This window comes from Bubalus bubalis, chromosome 11 (assembly GCF_019923935.1).
Source record: "Bubalus bubalis isolate 160015118507 breed Murrah chromosome 11, NDDB_SH_1, whole genome shotgun sequence".
NCBI lineage: Eukaryota > Metazoa > Chordata > Mammalia > Artiodactyla > Bovidae > Bubalus > Bubalus bubalis.
Window position 1 is genome coordinate 79,579,108 of NC_059167.1, and position 17,527 is coordinate 79,596,634.

The following is a 17,527-nucleotide window of genomic DNA, read 5'->3' on the forward strand; positions in this document are numbered from 1 at the left end:
TGAGGATGATTGGAACCCACAAAGACACACTAAAAACTTGTCTGTCTCTCACCTCCTTCAGTCTCACGGTAGTGGGTGACCTTCAGGAGAAGTGGATATTTATCACCATGCTACATGCACATTGGCCCAAGACAGAGAGATGATGAGGAGGAGATCTGGTTGGAGGTTAAGGAGCTGTAAGTCAATAAGATGAGCTAGCAGCTCAGCAGCAACACGTGTGAGTTGTACAGTGACTGGAGCCCTGCACCAACCAGCAGGGCATAAAAAAATGGCTACTTGATGACAACTACCTTCTAAACCTTGCACAATCTTTTTTATGGCCAACCCTAACCCAGAACAATACAGAGAAACAAATTCTGAGTCATAGATTTCCAGCTAGTAGAGACACTACAAAGCTATTCCTGACCTTCTATGTCAACTGGTCATCCATCTATACTTCTTTTAACAACACACTTTCAAATAAAGAAAATGGCAACACTATGCCTCTTGTTAATATGATGCAATTATTCCCCATTCTACCATAATCAACGTGACCTTCTCCTTAAGAGTATACCAGGTTTGTGCATGCTTACTAAGTTGCTTCAGCCACATCTGACTCTTCATGACCCTATGTACTGTAGCCCACCAGGCTCCTCTGTCCATGGGATTCTCCAGGCAAGAATACTGGAGTGGGTTGCCACACCCTCTTCAAGGAATATCAAGTTCACTTATCCATATTTGAGTGTTGTCCCACTCAATGGGACACCCACATTGTCCCATTGGTTCCTGCATCTTAACTACGGAGATACAATCAGATACAAGATTAACTTGTATTTTGCACATCATATGTTTCCATAGGCAGGCAAGTAGGGGAGAGATTTAAAAATGGTTACTCTATGCATAAATATATTCATATCAAACAGAAAAAGAGATTGTCATAACTACTGTCAACTTTAAAAATATTCACAACCAGAAGTTGAGAGTTATGTTTATCTGGTGGGAATTTTTAGGACTTCAAGCCTGGGAGATAGCATCTCAAGTAAACCTGAAAGAACTGCTCCAATGAAGTGGGCAGAGGAGCCAGGTTGTATAGAAGTTTTGCAACAAAGTGCGGGTAGTCGGAACATCAAAAGATTATTGTTAATTAAAGAAAAAAGGATATCTCAAGTTAAGGATGGACTTCCCTGGTGGCTCAGACAGTCAAGAATCCGCTTGCAATGCAGGAGACCTGGGCTTGATCCCTGGGTTGGGAAGATCCCCTGGAGGAGGGCATGGCAATCCATTCCAGTGTTCTTGCCTGGAGAATCCCCATGGACAGAGGAGCCTGGCAGTCTACAGTCCACGGGGTTGCAAAGAGTTGGACACGACTGAGGGACTAAGCACAAGTTAAGGAGTCTAGCACACTTCTATGCATGGGGAGATGTAAGAGTCCGGGCTCACTGAAGCCATTCTTTTACTATTCACCTCAGCTATCTTGGGGCCAGTATCTGTATTTCTTATATCCTGAGCTCCTTTAGTCTCATGGTAGGGAGTGACTGCAGTTCTGATGGTTGTTAGATCACAGATATTCTTCTCCTTCCTGAGTGCCCTTAGGCTCAGGAGCTCACATTGGGCTGCAGGTGCTGATGACTGTGACGTCCTTGTTTACTGATATGGCAGGAAATACTCCATTTCTGACTGTTACAGTTTTTGTTACTGCAAATGACCACATGATTGTTGGTAGTATTTATAACTACCTTTTCCATTACCCATTCCATAACATTTTTGCTCATAACAAGCACCTTCACTCACTGCCATACTTGACTTCCTATAAAACAAGCTCCTTACACAGGAGCAATGCTATGTGGAAAGTCATCAAGGTGAATAAGACATTCTGCAAGCCCACCACTCTGGTTTTGACAGAAGTTCAAAGGATATTGAAGGCAAATCCTAGGGTCTATTTAAGTGGAAATAATCTTGCCAATAAATAGGGAAAATTGATATACTGTATTCTGGGAAATATCATTAAGAATGATGCTTGATTTCATATCAGATGCAATAGAAGTCACCAAGGGAAAGCATTTTTTAAGTGTTAAAAGGAAGCAAACAAGTAATACTTTCAAACTAGCTTCTTATGAACATGAAAATGAATCCTTTATCTAAATCTTTCTATTTTTTTCCACTGAGAATCAGGCTGTAACACACGGCATGAATCAAGAGTGAAAGCTGAAGCTCTGCCAGCTGGTGTCCTGCTCAAATATCTTATGATGATTACACTGGCCTCTCTGCTCCCCTCCAGTGATCATGGGTTAAACTGCGAGGAAGCCTGTTGCAGTGAAAAGGTAAAAAGAGAAATGAGGTTTTTTTCTTTCCCTTTCCTGGGACCAAAGAAGATAAAAAGAACAGTGAGCAGGCCTGAACATTCCTGAAGTGAAGTGAAAGTTGCTCAGTCATGTCCAACTCTTTGCAATCCTATGGACTATAGTCCATAGAATTTTCCAGGGCAGAATACTGGAGTGGGTAGCCTATCCTGTCTCCAGTGGATCTTCCCAACCCAGGAGGTGAACCGGGGTCTCCTGCATTGCAGGTGGATTCTTTACCAACTGAGCTACCAGGGAAGCCCTGATAGAGATTCCCTGAAGTCTCAATAGGGAAAGGTGTGAACATTCCTAGTTGTTTTTGTTTTGTTTTTCCTTAACTGCTCCTAACTCTGCATATCTGTAAGTTTGCTTTACTGCTCCCTAACTCTGCAGGAGCTGCAATTCACACTGTCTCCTTTGTCTCTATGCTAAATACATCTCCTATCTAGTGTTTTCCCTTACAACACCCTTCCCTTTGTAGTTACACATCAGAAAGAAGGCCACAGAGCCACCTCACTGCCAGAGTCAATTGCTGGGTTACAGATGCCAGGCTATGACTATCTATGAAACAATGCAAGAGGAAGAAATCAAGATCCTATCATCACCTTGACTCCTGACTGTGAGCCCTTGCCTATGGCTCAGATGGTAAAGAATCCACAGGTTTGATCCTTGCATCAGGAAGATCCCCTGGAAAAGGGAATGGCAACCTACTTCAGTATTCTTAAAGCCACCTTTCTATTTCCTCCAAATTCTGTCTCTGTCCTTTTTATTTGGCTTTGGTGGTCAGAGAAAACCAACAATTTGGCCAGCAAAAGCGTAATCACAATGGGAGCTCTCACTGCTGAACCAGTCAGTAAACTTCCCTATACAGAAATGGGGAGAAAGAGGTTTCAAAAAAACTGGCTGTTTTCTTTCCTTTTTTTTTTTTTTTTTCTTCTTCTTTTGCCTGCCAGATGTGAAAGTGATTGACTTCAAATGATAAATACAGCACATGGCCTGATTATGGCTGCACAGTAAGAGGCTACCTTGAAAAGAAAGCTTGGAATTGTTGCACAAGATGGGAGTTTCTTCTCTGGCAAGTAAAATTGTATTTACTGCTCTGTCTTTTCTTGTAGTATAGACATATCTAGCAAAGTGGGAGCAAGAGTCAATAATGGGAAAACATAATTGCAGAAAACACTGCTTGGTATACTCATTTCAGTTTATATTATGGTACCCAATATCATAAAATAACACCCTAATGAATTAATTTCTCATTAATAGTAATAAGAACATGATAGACCATGGATATTTATGATAAGACATGAAATCTGCCAAGTAACCTACTACATATATGTCAGAAAGGGCTCCCATGGTGGCTGAGCTGGTAAAGAACCAATCTGGGAGTGCAGGAGTCTCAAAAGATGCCAGTTTGATCCTTGGGTATGGAAGATCCCTTGGAGTTCAGTTCAGTTCAGTTCAGTCACTCAGTCATGTCCGACTCTTTGTGACCACATGAACTGCAGCACGCCAGGCCTCCCTGTCCATCACCAACTCCCGGAGTTCACCCAAACCCATGTCCACCGAGTCGGTGATGCCATCCAACAATCTCATCATCTGTCGGACACTTCTCCTTCTGCCCTCGATCTTTCCCAGCATTAGGGTCTTTTCAAATGAGTCAGCTCTTCGCGTCAGGTGGCCAAAGTATTGGAGTTTCAGCTTCAACATCAGTCCTTCCAATGAACACCCAGGACTGATCTCCTTTCAGATGGACTGGTTGGATCTCTTTGCAGTCCAAGGGACTCTCAAGAGTCTTCTCAAACACCACAGTTCAAAAGCATCAATTCTTCAGCACTCAGCTTTCTTTATAGTCCAACTCTCACATCCATACATGACCACTGGAAAAACCATAGCCTTGACTAGACAGACCTTTATTGGCAAAGTAATGTCTCTGTTTTTAATATGCTATCTAGGTTGGTCATAACTTTCCTTCCAAGGAGTAAGCGTCTTTTAATTTCATGGCTGCAATCACCATCTGCAGTAATTTTGGAGCCCAGAAAAATAAAGTCAGCCACTGTTTCCACAGTTTCCCCATCTATTTGCCATGAAATGATGGGATTGGATGCCATGATCTTCATTTTCTGAATGTTGAGCTTTAAGCCAACTTTTTCACTCTCCTCTTTCACTTTCATCAAGAGGCTTTTTGGTTCCTCTTCACTTTCTGCCATAAGGGTGGTGTCATCTGCATATCTGAGGTTATTGGTATTTCTCCCAGCAATCTTGATTCCAACTTGTGCTTCCTCCAGCCCAGCATTTCTCATGATGTACTCTGCATATAAATTAAATAAGCAGGGTGACAATGTACCCTGGAGTAAGAAATAGCAACCTGCTGCAGTATCCTTGCTGGAAAATCCCATGAACAGAAGAGCCTGGCAGGCCATATTTCATAGGTTGCAAAGAGTCGGTCATGAATGAGCACACATGCACTCATACATATCTCAGAAAAATATTGAACTTTATCTCATGGATAGATTATTCTGCAATTTCAGATTCTGTCTCCCAACCCCACCCCCAAGATTTTGCACATTGCTACAGCTGATTGAATATTTAAGTTAGGGAAGATGTTATGTTGGGTGATTTGAATGTTTGTTCCTACTTAATTCTTATTGGAACACTTCAAGGTTGGATCAATTCACCTTTAGGGAGACAATGTTACAAGGTGCTTGAGACCAAAGACTTGGTTTGTATTTGTAGATCTACCACTCATTAGTTGAGTATCTTGGGAAAATGACTTAATGATTTTTTGCTTTAGTTTTCTTGCATCTACAATGTTAGATATTGATAGAATATCAATATTGATAGGATATTGATAGAATCTACCATGCAGAGTTCTCATGAGAAGTGAATGAGATAATAAGTGCCAGTGCTGAGTCCAGTGCCCAGCAGAAAGATATTGACTACTTACAAGAAAGGAAATTGAACTTGAAGGGGGTTCAATATTTTGCCTGGTGTTGCATGGTAAGTATCAGAGTGGAGCCTCCCCTCCATATCCTACTTAGAGCAGATGCCCTTCCTCACCCCAAGAGTAACTCTGTCTTAATACAGTATTGTATTGTGTTTATAGTACTTATTACTCTTTAAAATAATTTTTTCTAAAAAAAAAATTCATTTAATTTTTCTCTCTTCCTACTGAACTGTAGGCACTTAATATCTCTTTACTACTGCATCCTCCAGACCTGAACCATGCTTGGCACACAAGAGACCAAACACACACACACACACACACACACACACACACACATAATATGATACCCAGCAGGATTCTATAGGGTCTTTCTGAAACAGACTCCCAATACCCACCCTCTGTTGCTTCTTGTGCATAGAAAACCAATAGCCTCTTGGGGCTTTCCCTGAATTTCAAAGAATAAACTTAATCAGAAAAATTGCAGAAGGAGAGGAAAACAGTCAAGCAAGACAAAATAATAATAGTTTCGCCATTAAGCAAAGCTAAGAAGGACTTTTTGTTTCTTTCCATTTGAAAGTTTTAAACTTTTTAATTGAAATTTTATATAAAAAATTTCTAACCTAAGTGCTTTTCCTCCCATGGGTGCCATCCCAATCTCTCTCAAGTTGAATAGCAGCAGTCCACAACAAGGGAACTGATTTCTGAAAGTTCTCAGAAATTTTCAGTTTCTCTTTGCTGAAAGAGTGGGGTCAGTTCTCTTTGCATGTGACTTTATAGGGGGATGCCTGATCAAGCTTCTTCTTTGGCTAAAGTTTTTCCACAGACAGGGGCAGGCTGAGGACACGGGAGGCAAAGACCATAGAGCCCAGCTCCATTTCAGTATATTTAAATGAATCTTCAACTTTCTGGATCTCATAAAACACTCTGCTTTTACACTTGTAATTCACCTTCCCTCCCATAATAATAAAACAGGTATCTCTTTTATTTTTAAATAGTACCTCTTTGCCTAAACACTTCACCGACACCATTCTTTCTGGTTTCTATGGCACCTTAGGCCACTGATCATCCAAATTCTATGGTCTGATTTTTTAGGACTCATTGAAAATATTCAAGCTTTCTCATCTTAGAAAAAATATTTCATATTCCTCCAAACCCCATACATGCCTCTCCTGCAGCCAACCTATCTTTTACTCCCTGGCTATTGTTTAAAAGCCCTGATCATATAACTGCTTACACTCTGTCACCTCTTTTTCACTCTGTACACTTCTGTTTTTTCTCCCAATATTTTCTAAAATCTGTTTTCTTAAAAATCACCAGTGATCTCTTTATTGTTAAATCTAAAAGACATTTTTAACCTCCTTCATCTAGACAAGTATTTTTCAAATTTTAATGTGCACAGGAATATTATTAAAATGCAGATTCTGACTTAGGAATTTTGGGTTAGGCCTGAGATTCTGAAGTCAGAGTAGCTCCCTGGTGACGCGAATGCTACCTACCTACGGACCACATTCGAGCACCAACTCTCTGCAGTGCTTGCCACTCTTTCTGGGGACCTTTGTGTTCCTGGCACACAGTACCCCAAACTTAAACTTTAACTTCTGGGACATCCTTTGCAAGATCTCCTATTCTTCTTTACCCATCCCACATCAAGAGCATTCCTACTGCTTAGGCCCTCTTTTCCTCTCAATCTGTATACTATTCTTTGAAAATTTAATCTGTTCATATTGCTTCAATTATCATTCAAACAGTCTTAGTAGAGTGCACATAAGACTGGTCTCTGGAGTTAGATCTAGATTTTAATGATTACCCTGTCACTTAAAAATACTGCAATCCTGTGTAATTTAAATTCTTTGAAGCTAGGTTTACCATCTGTAAAAAGGAGGGTAAAAATGAGTAACCCAAGATGTTGTTGTACTAAATAAGATATTTCTTATAAAGCTCAGACAGTAAAGAATCTGCTACAGTGTGGGAGACCTGGGTTCAATCCCTGCGTCAGGAACATACCTTGGAGAAGGGAATGGTAACCCACTCCAGTATTCTTGCTTGAAGAATCCCATGGACAGAGAAGCCTGGCAGGCTACAGGTCATGGGGTCACAAAGAGTCAAACACCACTGAGCAACTAACACTTTCAGTATTTCATTTTAAAATAAAGCTTAAACTTCGGTGCCCCTTACTTAAACATGTCATTTCCAAGAATCATAGGGCCCTAGCCATATTTTATAAATGTTCCAAAAAATAAGGTATCTTAACGAGTTAAGATCCTTGCCAGTTAAACCCCAACTTCCCCTCTACTATAATTCTAGTCTGTCAGGAGGTGATGGAGTGAGCCGCAGGCTTATTTAGCATCTGCAAGAGTGAATTTGAATTAAGAATGCATATAATTTGGCCTAGTGGAATTTATTTATGCAGCTCACAGTCACTTCAGTATATAAGTGCTTGTCATCAAGATCTCACAGGCTAAGCATCAGAGACAGATTTCAAACAAAAATCTGTTTGACCCTAATACTAATTACCTTACATTACACTGTACTGCTGTTCCTTTGGTAATGATTCATTAACAAGTCTTTGTTTCCAAAAGGCATGAGAGTCTATTGCCAGAACTTTTAGTGTTTTAAAAGGATGTAACACCTCCCTAACTGGTTCCAATATGTTTTTATAGTTTCCTTGCACACTGTTGCATTCCACTCTATCCATTGGAAGACGAGTTTGCTTATGTTCTTCCTTTGGTATGAAAATGGCCTCGTCTGATCATATTTATTATTGTTCATATTAACTTCTTACTGACTGGTCACAATGTTTTACATTTATGAGAATAAAGTGAAACTCATAGTATGCCAGTCCAATGAGGGCATTAACAACTATGGTAGGTAGATGATACCATGGTTCCCCAGGTAGTGTGGTGGTGAAGAATCTGTCTGCTGATGCAAGAGATGTGGGTTTGATCCCAGGATTGGGAAGATCCTTTGGAGGAGGAAATGGCAACCCACTCCAGTATTCTTGCCTGGAAAATTCCATGGACAGAGAAACTTGGTGGGCTATAGTCCATGGGGTTGCCAAGAGTCTGAGGGGCTGAGCACACACACACACACACACACACACACACACAATAAATTTGCAGGTGTAATTAAAGTCTCTAATCAGTATGACCTTGAATGAATCAAAAGGAGATTGTCCTAGGTGGGCCTAATCTAATCAAGTGAGCTCTTTAAAAAAGAGCTTAAACTTTTCCTGCGATCAAAGACATCCTCCTTGTCTTGAGGAAACAAGTTGCCATGAGTGCTACAGCTACAAGGAAATGAATTCTACCAGCAACCACTGAATCTGGAAGAGGACCTCATGCCCTAGACAGTCTTAGTTGCCTCCTTGACTGCAACCTTGTGAGTTCAGCTTAACTTTGTGCTGATTTCTGACTTACAGAACCTGTGATATAAACAGATGTTGTTCCATCACAAAAGTTCTTGATAATTTGTCACTCATCAATAGGAAACTAACATAGGAAATAAACTCGTTAATTGGTGTGATCAGTTGATAGTATTTAGGATTTGTTATGACATAAGAAAATTTGGAATGTAATGAAATCTTGTAGCACATAGTACTGTGATAGACAGTTTCCAAATTTTGACCATAATCCTGTAAATTTTCATCCATTTTCAAAATGCACTTTGAATTTTTTAAGAAAGTAAATTTCAATCAATGATTATCTTTCTTTTCTCTGTATTAAAGTTTTTACAAATTTATTGTCATAAGAAGAAAAGCGTAAAAAGTATGAAGACAAAAAGTATAGAAACAAAAAGTATTATAGCAGTGTGTCATGGAAATAAGTACTAAAATATGACTCAATTTTCTATATTTATGCTGTCTGTGGAATTTGCTTTCTAAAATTTATAATTCACTATGATTTTATTTCTCATTCTAAACATTATTTTGTATTTAATTTTTATCCATAATTTTGTGCTGCTATAGAAAGTGCAATTTTGTAAGTTTCAGAGCCTACAAAACATAAATTCTGCTCTGTACATAATTATAATGCTTTAGAATTCAACCCTACAAAGCCAGCAAGGGGGTGAACAAAAATTGTGAATCTCTCTTTATTTCTCTATTTGACCCCTGGAGGGCACTGTTGTGAAAATTGGGAAAGATCAGAATAAGCTCAAAAAAATGTTTCTTTCTTACAATTTGAAGAGATATCCTCACACCATTTTTTACACAATGACATGTAAAGCATCTCAGACACTAGAGACAGCCTCTCTTCCTAGCTCCCTCTACAGTCTCCATCAGAAGAAGAAATCGATATCACCTGTCATTCCTCCTCAACCGCAGAGCAACTTGGATTCAAGTCCCCCAGTCATGAGACTTCTGTCTGGGGGGAATCACCCAGAAAGCAGCTCACTGCCTCTTCACTGCTCCACCATGACCTTGGTGTTCACCTTGATGCTTGAGGCACTCCTGCTGCTGAGTGAGTACTGTTCGATTTTACTCTCTTGTCCACACACGGAACATTGTTCTGATTTGACTTTGAATAGAGACTTTGGTTTAGCTGAGTTCACTGATTCAGTATTAATGTTTCAGGAGCCCAGTCAGTGACCAGCCCAATGGCCACATCACTGTCTCTGAACGAGTCTCTCTGGAGCTGAGGTGCAACTACTCATTTTCTCTTCAACCTAATCTCTACTGGTATGTGCAGTACCCCAACCAAGGACTCCAGCTTCTCCTGAAGTACATGTCTGGAAACAATCTTGTTTCAGGCATCAAAGGTTTTGCATCTGAATTTAGGAAGATGGAAACTTCCTTTCACCTGTGGAAAAAGCCCACTGAAGTAACTTGAGCAAGTACTTCTATGCTCTGAGTGACATGGTGACTAGGACTGTAGGGGGAGCTATCTGCAAACCCCTGAGATCTGGTAGCTTAAACAGTTTCAGCCTGTGTTATTTTCAGGAAGTTGGCATGTTCTGTGAAGGCAAATAGTACAGAGAATATAGAGTATTGCAAATGTTTCATTCTTATGGGCATCTTAGATTTTTTCTTTTCTTTTTAAATTTGCAAAGACAGGATTTGTTTTCTCAAGTTCAGTGTTCTCAGTGGAGTTGACTGTTAGGTGGGGCTTCCTGTCACAGAGTGTCACCTGAGCAGGGTTTGTTGGGGGAGCTGATTGGTTGCAGGAGCAGGAACATTTCCAGACAAGAAGTGACACACCACTTATGGGTTTAGCTGTGTATTTTAAGGTGAAAATTTCTTAGCAGCAAGTCAAGGCATCATGAAGAGGCTAGTGGGCACTGTGCTGGGGCTTTTGTTTGCCCGGGTTTGCTGTGAGTTGGGGCTGCCCTGCAGGGGAATCCGAAGAAATGAGCAGCTGCTGTACTGTTGAGGGAGGGAGTAGAAAGAGTTGACAAGTCCTGCACACTTCCTATCCTTCTCAACATCGATGGGAGCTGGAGGGACACGTTCAGGGTTTTTTCAGAGTTACAGTGGGCCTCACCTGTGACTGTCTGTCTCTTTCTCATCAGGTGTGAGAGGGGTGGATGTGGAGCAGAGTCCCCCAGCCCTGACTCCTCAGGAGGAAGCCAGCTCTACACTGTGGTGTAATTTCTCCACCTCGGCAAACAGTGTGCGGTGGTATCTTCAGAAGCCCGGGGGCCGCCTCATCCACCTCATTTACGTTCCTTCAGGAACAAGGCAGGAAGGAAGATTAAATGCCACGACAGTCCCTAAAGAACGCCGCAGCTCACTGCACATTTCCTCTTTGCGGACCACAGACTCAGGCACTTACTTCTGTGCTGTGCAGCACTGTGCTCCCCGGGCACCTGCAGCCTGTACTCAAACCCTCCGCGGGGCTCAGCCCCTCCTCCAGCCACAGTCACACTGTGAGGCCACCACAGGGCATTTGCAGTGCTTCTTATTGGCCTTACAGATTTGAGACTTTGGTCTTTATCTTCCCCTCAATCTGTATCTTCTTCTGCGCTAGAGTCTCAAACTTGTAGCTAGGAAAGGTCTATTAATAGATAAGAAAGTGAACGTGGAAGGTGTTCAGTCAGGTCCGACTCTGCGACCCCATGGACTATACAGCCCATGGAGTTCTCCAGGCCAGAATACTGAGGTGGGTAGCCTTTCCCTTCTCCAGGGGATCTTTTTAACCAGCTGAACCACAAGGGAAGCCCAAGAATACTGGAGTGGGTAGCCTATCCCTTCTCCAGCGGATCTTCCCGACCCACGAATGGAACCGGGGTCTCCTGCATTACAGGCGGATTGTTTACCAACTGTCCTATGAGGGAAGCCCTATCACAATAAATATTTAGCTACAATATGCTCTACTTCAAAATGGGAAGAAATGAAAGGAACTAAAAGAAGAGAAAAGTGACTCCAAGAAGATGTTATTCAGCTAAGTTGGCTGTCCCGAGAATGTCCATCCAAACCTGCCTCACCATGATGCGTCCCAGCAGACAATTGCAGATACATCTCATCCTACTCCTGCAGCAGCGCAAACAAAAAACACACATATGCTCAATGGTTAATATGAACTTGGTCGTTTAATTAAAACAAATTTATCCTCTTTCAATTCTGGATGCAAGAAGTCTGAAATCAGTTTCACTGGGTACAGTTAAGGCATTGGCAGGGTCGATTCCTTTCCTTACTGCGCATTACATAATTTTTTTTCTTTTTTTTTTATGCTCGAAATGGGAGCACTTTTGCATTACATAATTTTATTTATTTTATAAGTATGGAAAAATACACACAATTTTTGTACCTCTTAATCCACTTCACCTATTTCACTCCTACACCCACCCCTTTCCCCTCTAGTAACCGGTAGTTTATTCCCTATATCTATGAGTCTGTTTCTGTTCTGTTAGTTTTGCATTTTAGAATCCATATATAAGTGAAAACATACAGTATTTGTCTTTCTCTGTCTGACTTATTTTGCTAAGTATAATACCCTCCAGGTTCTCCACGTTGTCTCATATGACTAGATTTTATCCTTTTTATGATTAAGTAATATTTCATTGTGTGTATATATATATGTGTGTACACATATTCTCTATCTATTCATATGAATGAACACTGATTGCTTCCATATCTTGATGATTAGAAATAATGCTTCTGTGAATATTAGGGTGCATATATATTTTCAAATTAGTGTTTTTGTTTTCTTCTGATAGATATCCAGGAATGGAATTGCTGGATGATGTAGTATTTATATTTTTAATTTTTGAAGAACTTTTATGCTGTTTTAAATAGTGGCTGCACCAGTTTATTTTCCCAGCAAGGGTGCCCAAAGGGTCCCTTTTCTTCACATCCTCAGCAACACTCATTACTTCTTGGCTTTTTGATGATAGTCTTCTGATTGGGGTGAGGTGAGATCTCACTGGGTTTTGACTTGCATTTACCTAATGATTACAGATGTTGAATGTCTTTTCATGTGTCTGTTGCCCATCTGTATGTTTCTTTGGAAAAATGTCTATTTAGGTCCTCTGCCTTTTAAAAAATCAGAGTATTTATAGTTTTCATATTGCATATAAATTTATTTATATATTTTGGACACTAACCCCTTATTGACTAATTATTTGCAAGTATCTTCTTCTGTTTGATAGGCTGTCTTTTTGCATTTTAATAGTTTTATTCCAATTTGGATGCCTTCTATTTCTTTTTCCTATGTGACTGCTGTGACAAGGACTTCAAGTACTATGTTAAATGGAAATGGTGAGAGTAGGCATCCTTGTCTTGTTCCTCATCTTGGAGAAAAGCTTTCAGTTTTTACCATCAAATATGATATTAATTGTGTGTTTGTTGTAAATGGCCTGTATTATTTTGAGATGTGTTCCCATTATACCAAGTTTATTAAGAGTTTTAAACATGAATGGATGCTGAATTTTGTCAAATACTTTTTATTTGTCTGTTGAGATAATTATATAAGTTTTTATCCTTCATGCTATTAATGTATATCATGTTGATTGATTTGCAAATACTGAACCATCCTTGTTCACCTAGACGATATCCCACTTGGCCATGATATATGATTCTTTCGTAAATTGTTGAATTAAGTTTCCTAACTTAATTCAGTTCTAAAGGAAGTTAGTCTTGAATATTCATTGGAAGGACTAATGCTGAAGCTGAAACTTGGGCCACCTGATGCAAAGAACTGATTCATTGATAAAGACCCTGATGCTGGGAAAGATTGAGGGCAGGAAAAGAAGGGGACAACAGAGGATGAGATTGTTGGATGGTATCACTGACTTTATGGACATGAGTTTGAGCAAGTTCTAGAAGCTGGTGATGGACAGGGAAGCCTGGTGTGCTTCAGTCCATGGGGTCACAAAGAGTTGGGCATGACTGAGCAGCTGAACTGACTGAATTGAAGTTTGCTAATATTTTGTTTGAGGATTTTTTTTATCGATGTTCTTTCAAGAAACTGACTTTTTTTTGGTAGTTTTATTGTCTGGTTTTGGCATCAGGGTAATGAAGGCTTCATTGAATGAGTTTGGTAATATTTCACCACCTTCAATTTTAAGGAAAATTTGAGAAGGATGGGACCTAACTAGTCTTTAAATGTTTGGAGAATTACACTGTGAAGCCATGGAGTCCTTTATATCAGGAATCAACAAAATATGGCCCATGGACCGGTCCATTCAGCCATTTACTTTGTAAATAAATTTTGTTGGAACATAAGAAAGCTTATTTATTTATGTATTATCAATAACTTATTTCATGAAACAATGGCAGAGTTCAGTAGTTGCAACAGAATGAATGGCCTACAAAGACAAAAATATTTACTATTCTACCCTTTATTGAAGAAGTTTGTAATCCCCTCTTCTACATCATTAGTCATCATGGAAATGCAAGTTAATGCCACAATGAGATCTCTATACACCCATTAATGGCAACCCACTCCAGTATTTTTGCCTAGAGAATCCCATGGACAGAGAAGCCTAGTAGGCTGCTGTCCATGGGGTTGCACAGAGTCAAACACAACTGAAGTGACTAGCATGTATGGCATTGGAGAAGGAAATGGCAACCCACTCCAGTATTCTTGCCTGGAGAATCCCAGGGACAGGGGAGCCTGGTGGGCTGCCGTCTATGGGGTCACACAGAGTTGGACAGGACTGAAGCAACTTAGCAGCAGCAGCAGCATACACCCATTATTTTGGCTAAAAATAAAAAGACAACTATATCAAGTATTGTTAATGATACAGAATAATTGTCAGATTTAGAATCTATTTAGAGACATATTCTCTTCAGTGTGCAGCAATCTCCTTGATCTAATGTTGATCTTATGGGAGGAGAGACAGCCCCATGCAGTGACTCGGCTTGAGGGCCAGTTTCTGCCTTTGAAGGGATCCCAGGACAGGTGAGGCCCTATCATGAGTATTTCAAGAGCCCTGCTTCCTCCTGGTGTGTCCAGCACCCAGACCAAAGCTTCCTCCTCATGAGACATGCCTCCATATGGAACAGAGAAGGTTTCACAGGGGACCTCAACAAGGGCAGAGATTTACTATCTGAAGAAATCCTTGACACAAGAAAAAGACTTGGCCGCATATTTCAATGTTCTGATAGATGCTCTAAAATATATATATTATCAAAAATAGTTAAAGAAGAAATAGAAAAGCTAAATAAGTATATAATCATTAAAGTAATTTGACAATTATAAATATAAATTTATAGAGAATTCCTAATAGATGGGAAGTTTTTAACCTGCAAGCATGCCCCACTACATAATTAAAAATCGAATGCATAGTAAGATGTATAGGAAACCATGTAATCAAGAAAATACTAGAAATTTAGTTTACATAGGGGGCTTCTACAAATAAATAAGAAAAACATTCAAAATGAAAAGAGATAATAAAATAATTTACATAAAGGCAATTTAAAGAAGAGGAAATAGACATGTGAACATATAAAACATCAACTTCTGCAGTAATCAGAGGAAATTAAATTAAAGCAAATTACTATCTCATTTCTGTCAGATAACCAGAAATGTGAAAATCTGATAGCATTAAGTTTTGACCCAAATACAGGGAGAAGACTATCAAATTTCTCCAGATGGAGAAAAGCAACCACATAGAGAATATTTATTTAACAACTTCAGAGAAAAGTTGCCTGAACTATTTAATAAAGAAGAAAATGTATATATTTAAAAGTCAAGCAATTCCAATTCCTGTTATCTATATTCAAGTACTTCCAACATTTGAACAAGGAGACATTTACAAGGATAGTCACACCAACCCTGTAAGCAGAAGTATAACCATTCAAGTACAGAATGAATGAATAATGAATTACATATGAAGTCAAAATACATGAACTATTACAAGCAAAGAAACAGTTCTTTATATTATTTTCTTAGATAAATCTTACAAAAATAAAATGCTGAGTATAAAAAGCATCAGAATGATATATGCTGCGTGACACTACTTATGAGAAATTTCAGAATATAATCACAATATAATATATTGTTTTGTGATACATAGCTATAACATTAAAATTGAAAAGACATACATGGACTCTTCCCAACAGTAGTTATTACTTTAAAAATAGGAATAGTACTAGAAGTTACTCTTTAGTTTTGTCTGTAACGTTTGGAGAGAGCTATTGAAAATATAGCAAAATTAAATATCTGTTTACCATCATTGCCAGGGGAAAATGTGTCTGCACATAATTTTGTGTACTGTTCCATGTAAGAATTATTTAGTATTTTTTTTTTTAATTTAAAAATTGGATGGTAGCAACCACAGCTTTTACTAGTCCAATCAATTCATAGAAGGAATAAGATAACTCCTGATACCTATAACTTTGACAGATATACTTTTAATAGGCCATAAAATGCCAATAAAATGCCAGAGAAAAAACTTTTAACTTGTTTAAGCACTAGAAATTATTCATCCAAAAATAAACAGCACAGAGACTTCCTACCACAGTTAAAATATACACTTTTTGAGTACACAAAAAGAGAAAGTGAAAAGAAAATCAGATCATCTGGCTTAGCAGTGGGAGACATGCCCCCAAGATGTTAGTCTATGTTGTTACTAATACACAAATTCAGCAAAGTTGCAGGATACAAAATTAATCTGCATTCCAATAATGAACTATCTGGAAGAGATATTAAGAAAACAATTCTTTTTCCATCACATCAGAAAGAAAATACCTAAGAATAACTTTAAGCAAATAAGTATAGACTTGTATATTGAAATCTGTAAGACATTGATTATAGAAATTGAAGACAAAAATTAATGGGAAGATATTTTGTTCTTACAGACTGAAAGGAGATCAAACCAGTCCATTCTGAAGGAGATCAGCTCTGGGATTTCTTTGGAAGGAATGATGCTAAAGCTGAAACTCCAGTACTTTGGCCACCTCATGTGAAGAGTTGACTCATTGGAAAAGACTCTGATGCTGGGAGGGATTGAGGGCAGGAGGAGAAGGGGACGACAGAGGATGAGATGGCTGGATGGCATCACTGAATCGATGGATGTGAGTCTGGGTGAAATCCAGGAGTTGGTGATGGACAGGGAGGCCTGGCGTGCTGCGATTCATGGGGTCGCAAAGAGTCCGACATGACTGAGCAACTGAACTGAATTGAACTGAACTGAACATATTACAGATTAAAATAATACCTTATCTGTAACAATTACAATTTTCTTTTATGTACTGCCTACCATGATCTCTTGCATCAATCAAACTTTATGAAATACTGATTCAGTCCATGCCCTTCATTTAATACGTTAAAGAATTAAGATTTACGGGATTTGAATGACCACTTAAAGCATGACTTATAGCAAAATGGAAGCTGTGAACAGAGCTCAGACACTCTGACCTTTTGTCAATTGTTTCTTCCACTAAAGATAAAAAATGGATCCAGAGTTTGAAGGAAGGAGTGTAGTATTTTAAATTTAAATTAAGCTAAAATTTTATTACTTAATTATATATATTAATTTTAAACAAATTAGAAGATATAAACACATTTAAAAAGAGGACACTCCCATAATTTCATGACATAAAGTTTATGACTTTCACCAGTTTTCAGAAATTTTGATGCATGTATTATACAGCTATATTTTTCTTTGAGAGGGGACTATAATATACCTGGAATTTATTAACATATTTGTTTTTCTCAACATTGTAGATATTTCCATGTCAGAAAACATATGTTAAAGGCATAATTTTATTTATTTATTTATTTTTAATGTTATTTTATATTTAAACTTTACAATATTGTATTGGTTTTGCCAAATATCAAAATGAATCTGCCACAGGTATACATGTGTTCCCCATCCTGAACCT

The 17,527-nt window shown here is 38.9% G+C and overlaps 1 gene segment (V, D, J or C); it reads left to right on the forward strand.

Moving 5' to 3' along the window:
* Positions 1–10,475: 10,475 nt before the first annotated feature.
* Positions 10,476–11,207, forward strand: LOC112587973. The segment is given in 2 exon segments: positions 10,476–10,569; positions 10,768–11,207. Coding segments are annotated over 2 exon segments (462 nt in total).
* The last annotated feature ends 6,320 nt before the right edge of the window (positions 11,208–17,527 follow it).